General features: G+C 48.2%; 1 protein-coding gene across 1 annotated transcript; it reads right to left on the bottom strand.

Moving 5' to 3' along the window:
• Positions 1–602: 602 nt before the first annotated feature.
• Positions 603–13,640, bottom strand: RCN1 (reticulocalbin 1). Its single transcript, XM_060018645.1, has 6 exons — positions 13,373–13,640; positions 8,270–8,463; positions 7,072–7,250; positions 5,668–5,728; positions 2,679–2,878; positions 603–1,788 (listed from the first exon to the last, which is right to left on the bottom strand). Exons 1-6 carry the CDS (start codon positions 13,624–13,626, stop codon positions 1,681–1,683), a joined length of 996 nt encoding a protein of 331 aa, XP_059874628.1. The 5' UTR covers positions 13,627–13,640; the 3' UTR covers positions 603–1,680.
• Between the last annotated feature and the right edge of the window lie 5,201 nt (positions 13,641–18,841).

Below are 18,841 nucleotides of genomic sequence, written 5' to 3'. Positions count from 1 at the left end.
GGTAATTTGTATGGCAGCCCTAGGAGACAAATATAAATGGCAATAGGTACATACCAAGGAGAAAATAAAACAGGGAAATGAGACGGGGACTCAAATGGGACTGCTACAAATAGTGGAGTCGGGAAGGTCCTGCTGAAGAAGCATGTTTTGAGTTACCCCAGTATGTGTGAGATGGGGGTTCCAAATCAGAAGGATAGCAAGTGCAAAGGGCCCAACCTGGAAATGAACTTGGTGTGTTTGAGGACCAGAAAGTCAGTGGGGCTGCTATGGGAGGTGAAAGGGAGTGGGGCTGATGAGTTGGGAAGGGACCAGTTGCTATAGGGCCTCCTAGGCCTTGATAAGAAGTCCAGATTTTCCTCCAACTGAAACCTGTCTCTGAAAGGTCTTACCATTAAACTGACCTGCACGTTCTCTAATTAGCATAGAGAAGTATATATGTATTAAATAAGTAAATATGAATATGTTCTGAACATTCTAATAGTTGGATTTTTAAAATGCAAAACTTTTATAATCTTACTCATGTCATCTCATCCCACTGTTAAATTCTCTATCAACAGTGAATAATGTCACAAATGGTACATATGAAGTCAAACACCACAGGACACAGTAGAAAATCCTCAGAGGGATCCTTTATTTCATTCACTTTCTCCTTCTAAGGTGGAAGTTCAACCTGTAAAAGTTATTTCTTCCAGTTCAGCCAGTGGCTTGGAACCTGCTTTGTCAATTACATGGTGTAAGTGGTCCCAGGGCAGGTCCAAGGGTTGTGGATTCACCAGGACTGGATGAGATGGGTTCCAGAGCTCCACTAAGCAGGCTTTCCTAGGACCCTACTCCCTATTCCTATCAGAGATCAGCAAGGAAATGGATTGGATTTCTGTTCACTTTTTCAAAGATCAGATCTGCTTCATTTACATGTCAAGAAAAATTTCTCAAGTATGATAAAGTGTTTACCATTTTCCTATAGTTCTTCAAATGCCTGACATTCATCTTTTCTCCCTACCTTTAAAATTCCTTTCTTTTTCACATAACCTTTCTTAACTGCTTCTTCTTGTAAAAAACAAAGACAAAACAAAAAACAAAGACGGGTGGATCTGTTGTGCACATGAGCAGGTCCATGTAGAAGAATGCACAGAGATTTATATGCCATTTACAGTAACAGCTCAGAGTACAAAGTCAAGAAGAAGAATCTGAAATATCAGCCTTGCTCTGAAAGAAGCCTGTGTAGGATGAGATACCACTGAAGCTTAATCAGAATTTTCCCTCACCAATTATTTAACAGTGGCAAATGTAAAAACTCTGCAGTTAAAATACATAGCAGTCACTCCCTATAATGCCCTCTCCCCGCTCACCCAGCTTCTGAATAATAGGGCTTTTTAAAATTTTATTCCCCTTCAGTTCAAATTTCATGGAAAAAGCTAAAAAGTCATGTTTTAGCAATGTATCCCCACAGAGCACTGTAATTTACCAAGATTTTAATGTGTTTGGACAGAAACCTTACTCAAAGATCAGTGATGACTATTTTCCAGCAAATATTGAGTAAAAAATAATTTTAACCCCAATCTGAGGTGATAAACTTGCTTTTTGGGGGGACACAACTGCTGTAAATGAGATAATTATAGCAATTATCCAGGACAATAAAAGAAAGCCTATGACAGTCTGTCATATTATGGTGAATGTGCATCAAAGCTCATCATGGTTTTTGGTGAGATCTTCCCCATAATTAGTAGCCTGACTTCCAACAAACATGTTCCAGTTGTCCAAGATCTCCTCTTTAGTGAGCTTTTCATCCTGTAGGAGAAAGAAAAGAGCTCTGTCACAGAAACTCTGGTCACTCTGAGTCATCACAGCATGAAGCTCATGGTATTTCATTGATCTGCAACATTTAAGATATTACATTTCATAATAAGCTACTAGGTACCTCCTTCATCTACCATCACTGCCCTGCAAAACCCCAAATTGGAACAGCCTCCTGCTACAAAAGCTGTGCTAAAATATATCAGAAAAGTCCTCAAGGAATTGAGGAGCCAGAGTCTAGTTATGTCTACACACAATGCTGGCATTCCCAAGACAGGCCCTGAAGAATTCTACTTCCCTTTTATGGCTTGACTGCAAAACTTGACTGTCTCCCGAGAATTTGCAGCTGTGATCAAAATGGGAAGAGGCAGGACTTCTTTCTAAATCTCATTTATTTATTTATTTGGATACTGACCAATAGATATTGGCTCGGAGCCAGCACGGTGAGCTGGCCTGAGGATGCCGAGACTTTAATGTGATGGGCTTTCTTCTGCCTCACATGCTGCAGATGTCTGATGAGTGTCTGCTGACTGAATGAATGGATGAACAAGCTTGTCCTAGGGCAACACAGGGCACACCTCTTAAATCCATGCCTGCCCACAGCCAACAAAGTGACCGGTTCTGCGATCCTAGGAGATGGCAGTGAACGTTAACTGTGACCCACAGCAGACTCTCCAGGAACAGGAACGTCTGGGCCTAATGAGCTCACTGTGGGTTATCACGGTGTTGGCTGAAGTTCACAGGTCTCCGATGTAGGGCAGGAATGAGAGAAGTCAATAAGGACATGGCCACATGGGCCAAGGCAAACATCAAAGAAGCAAACAGAACCAATCTTATGTAAACTGTCTCCCTTCAAGGAATGATTCCAGAGGACGCTGAAATACCTTATTTTTGTCCGACTCATACACCAGGTGCCTGGCCTCAGCCTGTGCGTGGTCATAGTCTTGTGGGAGGATCCAGTGGCGGATCTCATCTTTGTCCAGCTTCCCGTCCTTGTTCAGATCTCGGAATTCATTAAACTGCTCCCGTTCTGACAGCACCCAGTCTGGCTCAGGGCCATTCTCCTCGTGGGAAAACATATCAGCTGGAAGGAAAGGCTGTTCTTGGTTATAAAGACAAGTGGGAAGGTAAGTCCAAGAAAACCTGACCTCTAGCAATCTAGAGACCTAACCAGACACCTGGGGGCAGTCTCTTGGGTAAATAATGCAATGATTTATCCACTATGAAGGCCGCTTAGTGGGCGAGAAAGAACTGTGCTTGGGAGCCAGAAGATGAATCCTGGCTTTTGACTTAGTTCAGTCCCTCGTCTGTAAAGTGGAGACAATAACTTATTACTCAGAAGGTTATTATGAAGGTCAAATGTGAAAGCCCTCTACAACCCAGCCTGGAACTATACAGGTGAAAACTAATAACAATGACCAATAACAGCACTTTCTATGGTCCAGATGCTGTGTAAAGCACATACTTTTTTAAATTTGATTTTTCATTACAATCCTATGAAGTTAGGTGTCATTATTCCCACTTTATAGATGAAAACACCAAGGCACAGCCTTAACCCAAGGACCCACAGCTAGTATGAGAATGTAGTAGGCTACACAGGAACATGGGCACCCTGCTTCCAACCCATAGTCTTAACCACCATGTTTACTACAATTGTTGTTTATATCATTTCCAGGGGGCTTTCACATATATTTGATTTCATCCTTATAGCAATTTTATAAGATAGATAAATACCCTCATTTTAGAAAATGGCAGGGAAAGGAAGAAGAAGGCAAAGTTTATCCATCGTTTGCTAAGCTACTAGATCTTCTTGGAAAAGAGATACCCTGAGGGCCATTTCTCTTTTGATGGAAACAGCTTGGAAATGTCAGATGGTAGAGACAGTAGGTAGTGAACGAAGGAAAAAGAGAGGCAAGACCCTGCGTTCAACTACAAGTAGACCCACACCGTCCTGGAAACATGGGTGCTGTGTCTTCCCGTTTTACAGATACGGCAACGGGCTTATACTGAGTGATTACACGACTCCCACAGGGTCTCAAAGCTAGTAAGCGGAGAAGCCAGGACTCTTAATTCCAGTGTTCTTCCCACTACGCTACATCACCACCAGTTTCCACTTGTCTCTGCCTGCCGAGAAGGCTCCTCCGTAAATTGAAGTCACTTGCTAGACAAGTCTGGACATCCGGTCTCTCTGACTCCAAGTCACTCAGAATTCAGTTTTCAAGAACAATGAGCCTACCTCCCTCTCTGCCAGTGTAAAGAATGGAATGTTTCTTTTAGACAAAGCCACTCAAAGAGTTTGCCCCTGACTTTGCACCCTTTCAATGCAGATCAGGAGGAGGGTGGGGAGAGCACCTAGTTTTAATCAAAAGTGCTACATCGTTTTAATCAGTCAGCCTTCCCTGTCAGTCTAATTCCGCCACCGCTGTCAAGGTGTCCAGGGATCTGAACCTTCCCACACACGCACGTGTACCAGGCCTGAGGCAGGCTCTGCTGCTTGCACTGATGACGGGGCTGTCAGCATTGGTTATTCTACAAAGAAAGGTAGTGCCACCGAGATGGCTTTAATTACTGTGGCGAGAGCTGCCCATCTGTTACCACAGGCAGAGGGGACAACGTTTGGTTCTTCAGATCAAATATAATTCCAAACGATTAGAAGAAACTTTGCCCTTCATTCAGAAGGCACTAATTCTTCTGTATGGGGTGGCAAAGTAGTACAACCACACACCAGAGACTGATGGCAACACGGGCTCTTCTTTTATGTTGAAAGGTAATTAACTGCCTCTGCACAGTGGGCTTCCCAGGTGGCGCAGTGGTTGAGAGTCCGCCTGCCGATGCAGGGCACACGGGTTCGTGCCCCGGTCGGGGAAGATCCCACATGCCGCAGAGCGTCTGGGCCCGTGAGCCATGGCCGCTGAGCCTGCGCGTCGGGAGCCTGTGCTCCACAACGGGAGAGGCCACAACAGTGAGAGGCCCACGTACCGCAAAAAAAAAAAAAAAAAAAAACCTGCACAAAAATTATATCCATCCCATCCTTCAAATGATTTTCCAGCTTTTACTTTACTGAGACTTGGGAAAAGAAGAGCTATCACGAGAAGGTGGCCTGCAGCTGGGGCCACGTGCCAAAGCACTGAAGCAGCAGCCGCTGAGGATCAAATGGAAATATCCCTGCCGCCTTCTCTAGTCCTTCATGCTGGGAAGGCTCCTGGGCAGCGTCTGACCCGGGGCACTAACTGGAGCCTCATTCAGCCAGGGCTCAGTTACCTGCAAACACACTTCTTGATGTTGCTTCAGTGGAGCCCTTCAGAACAAAAAACTAGGAACAGTACTCCCAATGGAAGACCAAAAACCAGAGGCGTAAGACGGCTATATCATGGGGCAATCGTGCACTTTGTAAAAGGATTTACCTACGAAGGAATGCCTTTCTGCAGAGAACTCGGGCATGTAAACAGTTCTGTTGACCACAGCTCCGTCCACCCAGTTTCTAGGCCCCGCTGGCTAACAGTGTGTTGTAAAGTCTGTCCCCTGAGACTGTCCGCTCTAGCTTCACCGTACATCTCTGGGATCTCCAGTCCCATTTCGCAAAGGTAGAACTACACGGAGTGATGAAGGGCACCTCTCAGAGCCGAGGGATCAACTGCTGGCCAGCCCTGGGGTGCGGCCAGCCTTTTGGGCTCTTCTCCACTAGGAATGCCTCCCTGAATCTGCACCGCTAGGGCTGGTGTGACAAGCCCCTCTCACTGGGAAGTAACAGGAGTGACACCTACAGACTTACAGCTGCTGCTGAAAGAGTCATCTGAGGAAAGTAGCCAGACATGTGGGTGGAGGACGCTGCCCAGTTGGGACACTGGAGCAAGACTCCAGGCCAGCACTTACCAATATACTCATCCTGATCTACAAAGCCATCCCCATTCTTGTCGATGTCCTCCAGGGTCTCCTAGGAAGCAAAGCGGGGGATTTTAAAAGCAGCACCCTCTCTGCAACTCTAATTATATCAGGAAGCCCTGCCAGGTCAACCGTCTCCACCCTCCGGCCAGATCATCTCTGTGTACTGGGAGGAACCCAGCCTGAGAACCACTGGACTAAAATGATCACAAAGACAGATTCCAGTGCTAACTGGACCCTGAACACCGAGTTGGTGTCAGAAAAATATGGAACTATTTTGGGCAATTAGAAACTAAAAGTATATCTGACTTCCGAATGTATTATGTTGTGTATTTAGTATCAATACATTTGACTTCTTAACTAGGTTTTTTGCTAATTAAATGAGTCTACTGTCCATGTCACAGAAACTCAAAGGCATCCCGGAGAAAATGGCCAGCCTGAGAACAGAGCCAATCAGAAGCCCATAATCCACTTCCCCATCTTCACTGTCTTGTGTCAGATTAGCTATCATTAAGTAGGTGTTGGGTGGTAAAAAGGAATGATTCTTAAAGCCACTGCCCAGTCCCTGGGGTCACTGTGGTCATAAGGATGAAGCACGAGGCAAGAGTGAGCCCATCCACGACTGGGTCCAGAGCTGGTTGTCTCCCAGCATCAAAACAATTGGAACTGCCTTGGGATATCGGCCCTGAAAACAGGTGATGGCATTTATGTTACTGTCGTGGAAAATGAAGACAGGTGGGACCCAACAAGACACTGGAAAGCAAATACACTCCAAGGGGAGCATCCTTTCCAAGCATGGTCCGACTTTGAGTTTCCATATGATTTAACAGTACAATGCATTCCATTTCTGAGTCTTTTTGTTGTTCCCTCAGATAGGACAGAGGCTAGCTCGTTGCTCACTAAGCGCATTTGTTCTTTCTGGACACACATCTAGACTGCATTCCCCTGCCTTGTTATGTGTGGCAGGAGCCCTCGGAAGAGTGAAGGCAGGCTATGCCTCCTCCTCGGTCCTTCTCTTCTTCTATCTACCAGCTGGTAGTGGCCAGGATGACCTCAAAGCCACAGGATGGTGGAGGACAAGATGGAAGTAGACTGGGAGCCTGACAACACTGGAGAAGAACTGCCCAGGAGATCCACCTGGCCGGGACCATCTGCCCGGGACTGGATATAACCTCTGATTGTGTTAAATGGCTGGGATTGGGGGCTACTTGCTACGGCAGCTACCCTGCCCTGACTGATCTCCTGGGTACACAGGTATTCCGGTGTATTCCACTTCAGGGTCCTTGTCCCATGCCCTTCAGGCTGAAGAACGTTCTCACTTTGCAGGAAGGGACAAGGTTTCCATGCAGCTTTCGTCCTGGTCTTTTGCCAGCGCAGGCTCTTTCTCTATCTTACCAAAACCACAATTTCCTTCATATGCTCAAACTCCTCAGGGTGCAGAAAGGCGGTGAACTCCTCCCGGGTGGCTGTCTGGTCACCATCGAGGTCTGCAGCCTTGAACCTTCTCTCGTCACGTGGCAGCATTTTTTTAAAGGTGTGATGATCTGAAGTATCATGAAACTCTGTGGGGTTTCCTGGAGGATGTACACAGAAACGTGAAAACCGGGCGCCTAAGGCGTTTTCTCCCACATCACTCCTCCTTCACACCAAATGGTACATAGAAGACAAAAGGTCCTGACCTATCGAGTTCTTTGAAACATTTTATTTCAGAACGCCTCTAGTGTCTGTCCCTCCATACCACCATACAGTCCATGCCCTAAAGACTTGTTAGGGGCATTACAGCAAGCGGTGAAAAGCACAGGCTTGAGACCATATTAATGCCATACTTCTCTCTGCAGAACCCTACTTTCATTATATTCTTTGATCCAGAACATACAGAGGCTCCCTAGTACCCAGGACATCTATTCTAAATCTCCCTTTGACTCTTTTCAAGACCTCTCTTAATCTGGCTGGGAGTGGATATGTCTTTGGTTCTCCTCAGGCCTGTCCCCTCTCGGCTCTGCCAGGCACCTAGCGGGTCTGCACCCAGTGCTGGGCACACACCCCCTCCATCATTCCCCCAAAACAAGCATGACTTATGTCCAAACCCTGCCCCTCCAGGGCACTGCTGAATGCATTGCTGCACCTTTGCCCCTCCAGCTAACCCACCTTCCCCGCCCGTCTCTACCTCTCCAAATACAAATCCATTCTTTAAGGCCCAGTTCCCAAGCCACCCTCCACCAGGAAGCCTTCCTGGATTGTTCCAGCTTACTCGGTCCTTGCTACCTGAAACTCGGCAGCATTCTGAAACTGTAACATAAAACATGCTTCCTCTCTGCTTTGTTCTCTGGGTGTACCTCTGAGACTGTAAGCTCAGGTTAGGGAGCAGTTTATTTTTTATTAGACCCTTGCCCCCTTCCACCAACAAGTTCACTCACAGTAAGCAACTTGGTGTATTCTTAGTAAGCAGAGCAGGATGTTACACAAGCAGTTTTTACTTAGGATGTTGAGACGTCTCCCCAAAGGGGGTAGATATGATGAGACAGTATAGTTTCCCACAAGAAGCTTGTTACACAGGCCCCAGCTGTGTAATCGCTCTTGCAGCACCTCTTACCTAGGTAGTAACCGTAGGTGGCTTGTTTGTATTCTTCCCAGGAAATTTTATCGTCTTTGTCCCGATCATAATCCTTCCAGACTTTGGCGACATTATCGTAGATGTACCTTTTCTGCACCCGTTTGATCCAGGTTTTCAGCTCCTCGGTGGTGACAAAGCCATCCCCATCATTGTCAATTCGATCGACAATCTTCCTGTAGTTAAAAAAAAAACCCACAAGGCTATTATCAAGGCTTGTGTGATCCTGCTCCAGAAAGAGATCAAACACCTGCAGAATCTAAGATGCATAAATGCTAAAATAAAATCAATGATCTGACGGTGCTGGAAAGGATCTTGAAGTTTATCTTTTCCAAGGATGATATGCCTTCCCCACAACCACCTAATGCCAATGGCAGACACTACTAGTGGATCAGGCCCTTCTGTCCTGATAAAAAACCTTGATGTGGCCTCAGAATCCTTCTCAACACAGTGCTCTGCAGAAACTGAGTGAGTTGATTTGTAAGATGAAACCTAGCAGTCTTCCCTGATATAGTCTAACTCCCTCATTTTAGAGCAATGAGGGAGTATTTGGTACCACTGGGGTAAGAATCCATGTCCTCTGGCTCTAAGCCCAATGAAAAAGATGGAAGATTCTAACTAAACCAACCAAAAAATAAGTGGGTTTTTTTTGTTTTTTTGTTTTTTTTAATCTCACCACTTTGGATTCAAAGACTTGAAACTTAAAGCAGGAGGAGACCAGATCTTGGGCGTAGCAGAAAATGTCAGGGATGAGGGGCTTCCCTGGTGGTGCAGTGGTTAAGAATCCACCTGCCAATGCAGGGGACACGGGTTCGAGCCGTGGTCTGGGAAGATTCCACATGCCGCGGAGCAACTAAGCCCGTGTGTCACAACTACTGAGCCTGCACTCTAGAGCCCGCGAACCACAACTACTGAGCCTTCGCGCCTAGAGCTCGTGCTCTGCGACAAGAGAAGCCACTGCAATGAGAAGCCTGTGCACCGCAACGAACAGTAGCCCCTACTCACCGCAACTAGGGAAAGCCTGCGCGCAGCAACGAAGACCCAACACAGCCAAAAAAAAAAAAAAAGTCAGGGATGAAAGAGCCTTGACATTTATTCAAGAAACTTGACCAGCTAAGCAGCTGCAGGAGCCTCAACCCCTTGCTCTTAGGGTGAAGACCCCTATGCCCACTGGCATCTCCTGCTCCACAGCTGGCCCAGGTTCCAGCAATTCCCCACTGGACTTCACTAAGGCACCCCAAACCCCTGTCCAGAGCAAACTTCAGGCTGGGAACTCAACAGTGTCCATCTCTAGGCCAAAGGGCCCCAAGCTAGGGATGCCATCCCTGAAGGAAACTTCAAAGACACCTGCAAGCTATTTCCAATGTTTAAGAAAGTTTTACCCTAGTAGTCCATTTACCTGGGATGATGTCATACAGGCTAATTAGGGATTTGTTTCTTTGCTTTGGGCTGGAATTTTATCTTTCTTACTGTGAACAGAAGTTCAAATCGGCAGTTACTCTTTGATCAATTAGAAATGGAAATGAATTCATTAGCACTTAAATCTCCACCTCCTACCCGAACCTGGGTAGCCCAAGCTCCTCTTTCTCAGGAAGGTGTAAACTTTACTCACAGCTTTGACTTGTCCCTTCATTTGCAATTTTAACAGGTCTCAAGACCAAAAGACTAAACCTCAAGTATCTTCCTTCCAGGAAATCACAGCTAGACACAGCAGAATTCTTTCAACACAGTGCAGTGTTCAGCCTACCTACTGTGCGCCAGACACTGCTCCAGTCCTGGGGACACGGTGGTGACATGCCCATCGTTATCCAAAGCCAACTGAGAAGCAGAATCTCAAACCAGCAAAGACCAAACCACGTCAGACAGTATACAACCTGTTTTTCTGGAAAGGACAGCATCTAATCTATGCCAAAGAAATATCCAGGACATAGCTCAGCCTGACACATAGTGGGAGCTCAATAAATATCTGTTGGAAGCATATATAATCTTAACCTCTCTCTTTAAAAATATCAAACATGAGCTCTAGGGAAAGGAGGCTATGATGTAAATAAACCAAACGCTATAATCAGAACACCTGGACCCTAGTCCTGTGTGATCTTGGGCAACTGACTTGACTCTCTGAGTCTCAGTTTCCCCATCTGTAAATGGAACACCTACTTTACAAGGAACGTTGTGAGGAGTAGAGGAGAGAATGTGTGCCTTTCCTCACTAAGGATGACAATCCCCACCACAGGAGGATGGAGAACTCAACAAACTGGTAACAGGTAACGGGAGTAAGCAAAGCGTCCTGGGAGCGCGGGGATCCCCTGACAGCTGCCAACGAGGCTGCCCAGCTCTGCTCCAGACAATGACTTACTCATGGAAAAATGGGCCATGGGTGTCAAGAGAAGCCGGAAATCGGGGGCTGTATGTGAAATCGCTTTGATATTAAATGTTGGCAAGTAATTTACATTTTTTTCTCAGACTGCGCAGCACACTTGTGACTGCATGAAGCCTCTGGGTCCCTACTTTTTTTGTGTGTGTCTTCAGGGGCCTTAGAGCTGTCATGTTTTCAGAATCTATGGGCAGATGGTGGTGACAAAGCTGCCTGGATCCAGTCATGCTCCTGCCTCTGCAGTCCGGACTTGGAGGGGACTGTTGCACCAGGAGCTGTGGACAGAGAAATGGCTTCTTACGCTCTGCCAGTCCCATACCGCACCCATCATTTCCAACGCTCCAGCCTCCTCTGCAGTTAGCCCAGATTTACCTTATAGGTGAGCGGTGTGTTCACTACCCATCCAGTGGCTCAAGGCCAGAAAACGGATGCCACCCTTGACTGCCCCCACCTCTCCCCCACCCACCCTGACATTGAGCCAAAAGCAAGCGCTGCCAGTTCCCCCTCCAACGTGGCTCTGGGTTTACCCTCTCCCGCTGTGCCTGATTTAGGGGCTCACGGCCACCCTGTGCCCCTGGTCTTGCCATCCGTGCCTCAGTTATGTTCTCTGCCCTACTGCCAGTCCAACTTTCCTAATGAATTTTGGGGATGATGACATTTCTACCATGTACAGAATAACGTCTAATCTCCACCTCACAGAGGTCCTTCCTGCTCTGCCCTTGGCCTCCTCGCCACTCCCACCTCCCACTTTTCCTGCCCTGTCCCTTTACTGTCCCAACACCCCGAATCCACAAGAACAGATTTCAAAACCTGTATAAGCAGGCTGTTCTCTCTTCAGTATGCCTTTCCCTGCTTATACTCCTGGTAACCTCTGAGTCGTGCCACAAGCTCTGGTCAGGTGACTTCCCAAACCCCCAAGTTACTTTCTCCAACCCGAAGCCTTAGGGAGCTCCTTTTCTCCGAGATGCGGTCATTGTGGCTTTTACATGCCACCATCACAGCAATTATGCGTAGCATCTGCTTGAATCTCTGCCCTCCGCATATGATTATAAGTACTTTATGGCCTAGAACGTAAGGTTTTATTTTTGTAGTTGTCAGGTATCTAACACGGTACCTGGAATACAGTAGCCATTCAACTGTTTGCTGCGTGAATAAATGGATGCAGATTGACATATATACACTATTATGTATAAAATATATAACTTATAAGAACCTGCTGTATAAAAAATAAATTAAATTAAATTAAAAAAATAAATGAATGCAGCTAAGGTGTTCATACAAGGGTCAAATGGAGACCAACTCCATTACCACTTGCTCATCACCACTTGCTCTCTTACTCATCATGATGAAGGCATTGAACTGGAAGCCTTACGACTGAAAAGTGGAGTTCCCTACTCCAATCCCTCAAACCTCTCCTCCTCCTCCCTGGTGACAAACGGCTGCCACCTGGGGCCCCAGAATATATCAGCTTCCAAGTGCCTCAAGGCAATACAATGGACTGAACTCATCAATGGCTCCCTTTGTTAAAGCCCAAACTGGAAGAGAAAGTACTTCTCTGCAAAATAAAAGGTGACTGTTGGGAGGTGACTTTGAAGTTCAAAGATGTTTTTATCAGAGCAGGCAGATGGTGCACCTACACAATAGGTATAATTTAGCCTCATATTCTAACCAACCACATTGGCCTTTGGTAGCCCCCATCAGCACAAGGATGGCTGTGTTCTTTTTTTTGTGTAACAGGCCAGAAAGACCCTCCACCCCCAGGAACCAGATTCCTGGAGGCCTGGTGCCCAGTAGGCAGGCCTCTTGGGACCCTCCCTAGACGGGTCTCCATCTGGGATCAGGCTGACTGCTGATTCCTCTGTGGAAGGGTTCCCAGATACCTTTGCACAAAGCTCAAGTGTCTCCCCAGGGGCTGCGGAGAGGGTGCACTGAGATGTACCCAAGTTTTGTTTCCCAGGTTTGGTTCCTGACTCAACTGCCTTCAACAGTGAAATTCACAACCTGTCACCACACCACCCTCCAGCTTTTTGCCCCCAGCTGCCAAAAGACTGGGTGCCTCTGCTGCCATCAGAAACTGCTGGAAACAGAAAGGAGGACCAGTTTCCATTTCCACCCCCCGTCACCAAATGCCCCTCCCTTCTGAACAACAGGATTTTTATACCCCTTACTTCCGATATTGGGGCGATTAAGCAGAAGGCAAGAACACCCCAGTCCCGGCCCAGGGACACAGGCCAGGAATCAACCCTCTCCGCTGCCCCTTCATCTTCTACCCTTTAATGATAATCCTTGAGACCTTAGCAGTGTCTCATGCCCTCCTCTCTTGGAATGCGGGGGGAAGACAGAAACCGGGAGGGTGGGGAAGAACTCATGTCACTAAAAGGCCACCGTGGACAAATTTTTCTTTTGTACGCTCTCTCCCCTCCCTTCTGATGCAACCCAGGGGAGGGGGCGGGCCCTGGCCGTCCTCGCTCCCGCGACCGCTGCCACGTTCTCGCCTCCCCGCGGGAAGTCACCCCGGCCCCGGCGGCGATCAGCACGCAGGGTCCCGGCGTCCGCGGGCAACTTTGCCCCAGCCCAGCCGCCGGGCCCGCCGGATCCCCGCCCTTGGGTCCCGGCGCCCAATTTCTCTTTCGCTTTGTGGCTGGCGGTCCGCGCGGCTCCCGCGCGAGTGGCCCCGCGGGCACCTGCGGAGCCCCCGAGCGTGGCCTCACCCCAGCCTCTCCTTGCTCTCCTCCGAGGTGAGCTGGTCGAAGGTCTTGGAGTCCTCCTTGCCCAGGAAGGCCTCGTGGTCGTATTGGAAGCTCTGGTTGTCCTCGGGCGGCCGCTCGCCCAGCTCCGAGTCGGGCCGCACCACGCGCTCCTTGCGCACCGTGGGCTTGGCCCGCAGCGCCGGGGGCGCCAGCACCAGCGCCAGCAGCAGCCCCAGGGCCAGCCCCAGGTGGCGACCGCGGCCGCCGCGCGCCATCGTCGGGAGCGGAGAGCGGCCCGCGGGGAGGGACCGAGCGAGCGATGAGAGCGGCGGCTCGGGAATGCGTGCTCGAAGCGAGCGCGGCGGCGGCGGCGGCTGGGCTGGGGCCAGCGCGAGGAGGGAGGGGACGGGCCGGCCCCTCGGCCAGCGCCCGCCCCGTGCCAGAGCGGAGGGGCGCGCCCCAGGCAGCGGGCAGGGGAGCACCGGGCGGCCCTGCTCACGCGCCCATTGGCCGCCGGGCTGCGGGGGTAAGCCGGGGCCGCGGAGCCACGTCGCCCGCCCGGGTGGTGGGCGCAGGGCTCGGGTTTCGCCTCGGCCCCTCCCCGCGATCTCGTCGCGAGGGGCGGGCCCAGGCGGGCTGGGCTGGGGACTGGCGGGCTGATTAAGAAGACCGGGAAGTTCTTTGTCAAGCAACAGATGTTCGGGGTAAAATTCCCTCTCCCCTTTCGGTTCCATAGAACTGAACGGAGGGAGGCGCTGGCTCTCCCCAACTTCCAGCTGGGAGCCCGAATCTCAGCCTCAGACGCCGCCCCAAGAAATGCTCTTAAAACAAATTCAACCCCACTTACCCAAACTTGGAGTGTGATTAGAAACGCAAAGAGACTGGAAGGAGACCCGGGTGGGCGAGGTCTCCTAGAAACAAGGGTCGCAAACTCAAATGTGGTGGAGGGCCAAGCAGATGACGTCAACATGACGAGGGACCATCTAAACAGAGCAGCCCTATGCACTCCGGCTGCCAGGAGGAGTGCAGGCCCCAAGTTGGCAGATGGTCTCAAAAGAAGTCAGGATCTGGGATGTCTGCTTTCATTTCTAAAGGATGGCAACTCACTGTACAAAAGGACTACATGTCTTAAACAAATCTTGTCTGTACGTTGAATCCGGAGTAATGCTACCGCTGTAGAGAAGCTCTGTAGAACTTTATGCAGTGATGAAAACGTTCTATATCTGGGCTGTCCAATAGGGAGAGGCTAGTGAGCACACTTGACAGGCAGCTAGTGGAACTGAGGCATTGAAAATTTAACTTAGATTTAAACTTAGATAGCCACGTGTGGCTAGTGGCTGTCATATTGGACAGCTCAGCTAGAGCAACGATTCTTTGTTACAGCCTTTTGAGGCTCGCTGAAAGCCATGGACCCTCTTACAGAAAAATGTACATACAGCTACAGGCTTGGATGTTTGATTAAAGTGTCAGAGGATGCACGGATCTTCTGAAGCCCCACTGTGTGCCCCGGGTTATGACCCTCTAGTCATCTAAAATTGTGGCTGAAGAGGAGCCCAGCCCTATAGCCCTGGGCAGCTGAACTCCCAGAGCTTCTCCTTCATCTTGCTCCGTCCCCCGTCCCTGATCCTCTAGAAAAGGTCACTGGGCTGTGCTTCTTGCTCTTGCAATAAGGATAACAGGACATTATCAACAGCAGTATAGGTCCAAATACCTGTCTTTTGAAGACTTCTTTCAGTCAATTAGTGAATAATGATTGTGTGCCTTCCATGGCCTAAGCACTGGACTGGGTGTTGAGGGTACACTGGGGAACATGACAGTCATGTTTTTTGGAGAACTATAGTGTATGTGAACAAATATTCATTCATTCATTGACTCACTCATTCATTCATTCATTATACTGAGCACCTGCTAAATGTCAGGGCTACGCTGGGCACTGGTTTACTGAGTAGCCACAGATGGCAAATCAGCATGACAAGTTGTTCGGGAGGTAGGCATTCGGTGTCATGGGTTATGTCAGAGGGGATCGATCTGGGAAGGCTTCCTGGAGGAAGGGACATCTAAACTGAGACAGAAGGTGAGAGGGATAAGCCAGACAGCAGGAGTTTGAATATATGAGAGGAGGATAAGTTCTGTGTGAATGGGCAGAGAGCATTAGAGTTTGAGGTAAAGTCCTTGTGATCCTGTACATCCCCACTGGTTGGCAGTGAGACCTGGATGTATTCCTCTGTGCCTCACCCCACCTGCACTGCCTTTGCATGAGACAGGAAGTGCTGTGCTTGAGTGGCTTGTCCCCCACTGCCTGTCCAGAGGCTTGGATTTCAACCAATACGAAGCATTTCTTTGGGTGTGTAAGAGCTCCGCATTGAAACACAAGGGGCCCCGAGGCAGGTGGCTTAGTACCTTCTGTGCTCATCTGGCAAGCAGGATGTGATTTGTTGAGTGGGGGGTGAGGGGGAGGAGTGGGAGGAGGCACAGAGCCAGGAAGATCAAAGCTAGAAAAAGAGGAGGAGGATAAAGAAGGGAATGAGAAAGTGGGTGGAGTTTGGAGCCAGTCTTTGCTTATTTGCAGTGTTGCTACGGCAGGCCTGGGCCCCCGGGATTGATGCAGACTCTCAGGAATGAGAATGGCACATCCTTTGACCCTGTTCTAGTTGGTTTCCTGCCAGACACTAGTGGTTTCCAACAGTTAGATTGTTCCAGTGGTAGTCTTGGCTCCCATGGGAATTACCAGAGAATTCCAGCACTGCTGTGAATGTGGAAGTTTATATCATTTCCCCTGGGCTTGCCTACATTCTATTCTTTTATATTTTCATTCCTCTACTATCCTATGAGAGTGAAACAAGTCCTCTCAACCAAAGGATCAGGAATGAGTGACGATATTAAATAGTCAAGGTATTTCACTGTGTAATTGCTTTCTTTCATTTTAAAAATTGCCTTTTATTTCTTCCTATGTGCATGTATGGCTAAGTATATTGTCATTTTTAATCTTTATTCTTGATGAGGCAAAGGAACCGGAGGCAAGAGGAGTGACATTTAGCAGCAGTTTGTACCAGTGGAAAGGAAAAGCAGATTTCAAAAAGATGGGCTGGGGCTTCCCTGGTGGCGCAGTGGTTGGGAGTCCGCCTGCCGATGCAGGGGACACGGGTTCGTGCCCCGGTCCGGGAAGATCCCACATGCCGCGGAGCGGCTGGGCCCGTGAGCCATGGCCACTGAGCCTGCGCATCCGGAGCCTGTGCTCTGCAACGGGAGAGGCCACAACAGTGAGAGGCCCGCTTACCGCAAAAAAAAAAAAAAAAAAAAAAATGGGCTGGTCGGTTGGGGTATGCAGATCTATTATTTCTGGCTGCAAGTAACATCATCAAAGACAACAAAATCCAACCAGAAGTTACTAGAACAATAAGAAAACTTTGTCATCTCACGGAACAAGAAGTCTCATGTTCGATCAATTTCAGAGTGGTTAATTCAAGTGGAGCTTTTGTTTTTTTCCAAGTGGGTTGACGACATCATCAAGAAACCAGGTTTTCTGTTTTGTGTTTTTTCTCTCAGAAGCAGGGGGGAAAAAAGGAGTGTTTCCTCTCTTTATTAAGAAGAAAATTCTCCCAGCAGACATTCCTTCACATCTCACTGGCCAGAATTGTGTCACAGGCCTATGCCTGATCCAGTGACAGGCAAGGAGAATGGAATTTCCAGTGCTAATTTAGGGAAATCAAGATTCACTTCCTGGAGCTGGAAGATATGTAGCTTCCTCTGAAGCACGTGATTAGTGTTCTGTTGGCGAGGAAGAGCAAGCCATTGACTGTGTCTGCTAGGGGCAATCATGGTTAACTGCTTTCAGGTTTAAAAGCACCTTGAACATTCTTCCTTTTTCTACTCCTCCATTCAAAATTACACACAGTCTTCAAGGCTCAACTCAAATGTCACCTTCCCCATGAGGTTTTCCCTTATACCTCCAGTCAGAACTTATTACTTCTCCCTAAGCTTTGTATCTCACACATAACACCTTTCACAGTTTGCTTTGGATTAACAAATCTGTCTCCGTCTCCCTTAATTCTGAATTCATTGAAAGGAAGGACCACATATGATTCATGTTTATGTGCATAAGTCCAGGGACCAGCACATTTATTGCCTTTCCACACAAGTTGATCCCCATAAGACAGCTTAGCCTTGAGGCCAGGGACCATTATTGTTGATTCATCCCTGTATACCCAGCACCAAGGGCAGTGCCTCATGCAAACAGGTGCCCAACAGATATTTTGAATAAATAGTAGAATAATAATAACTACCAGTTTCTGCTTCTGGTCAAGGTGGGTGAAGGAAGGGGCTGGATTTACCTTTCCATTTGAAACAAATAAACAAACAACAAAAAAACCAGACAAAATAGATGAAACAACAATTTTCAATGCGCTGGACACCAGCAATGAAGGACATTGGAAATAAGTAAGGTGAGTTCTACAATTACCCCAGTTTACTTGCCTTCACGTATTCTCCAGGGCATGGTTCAGAGAGGGGAAACTAAGATGAAGCCTGGCAGATTCCCTGAGTTGAAAAGAGAAAGGTGAGGGTCCAGGGACCAAATCAGCCACACTTCTTAGGCGAGAGAACACATAGCTGCACAAAGAGAGAACCCCAAAGATCAGAGAGAGGGTCCCCTTGAGTATTCAGTAGACTGCTGATCCGTGCATCCACGAGCCTGAGGAATGAACCATCTGCAAGGGGGGTTTAGAAGGAACAGTGAGTACCAGGAACAATGCCTGTTCCCAGCAGCCAGACTGGAAATTTAGTCCATGGGGCACTGGGTAAAGTGTGTACTCAGTAGGGTCTTGCCTCAGTGATGGGGAATAATTAGCCCTAAGCTGAGCACAACTCCAGAAAATGTCTAATGAGCACAAAAGCAAGATTTGAAAAATATCAAACCATTTCCAAGTAACTGAACTTCATCCCAGGAAAAAAGTTCAAGAAAAACTTACGGGAATGCAAAAACTATCCAGCACCCAACAAGGTAAAACTCACAATTACTAGCATCCAATCAGATACAACAAGACATGAAAGCATGACCCATAATGAAGAGAATAATCAGTCAATAAAAACTGGCCCAGAACTGACACAGATTGAAACCAAGTGGGGCCCTGTGGGGCTCCCAGGCATGGAGGTCTTTCTGTTCCCCATTTCTTGGAGGCAAGACTCCAGCCTGCATGACCTCTCCTGGGTTCCAAAGGGCAGATTGGAACAGTTGCTAATCAAGGGAGGAGCAGCCATGAAACCACCTGAGGCAAGATTAAAGGGACCAGAGAAGCTCATCAACCACCTGAGAGGCTGCACACACCTTAATCTTGTCACCAACCCCACCCTTGGAGATGACCAGACCCGGTGTTGTGTTGAAACTTTGCAGAAGAAAGAAGAATGCAAGACTGTTACTGCCTTGATCCTTATCACATACTCCTGACCGTGAGCCCTAACTATAAGACCATTTCCTATTCCCCAGGGAGGGGG

Source organism: Delphinus delphis, chromosome 8 (assembly GCF_949987515.2).
Source record: "Delphinus delphis chromosome 8, mDelDel1.2, whole genome shotgun sequence".
Taxonomy (NCBI): domain Eukaryota; kingdom Metazoa; phylum Chordata; class Mammalia; order Artiodactyla; family Delphinidae; genus Delphinus; species Delphinus delphis.
Note: the sequence above shows the minus strand (reverse complement) of the source record. Positions and strands in the feature narration are given on the sequence as shown.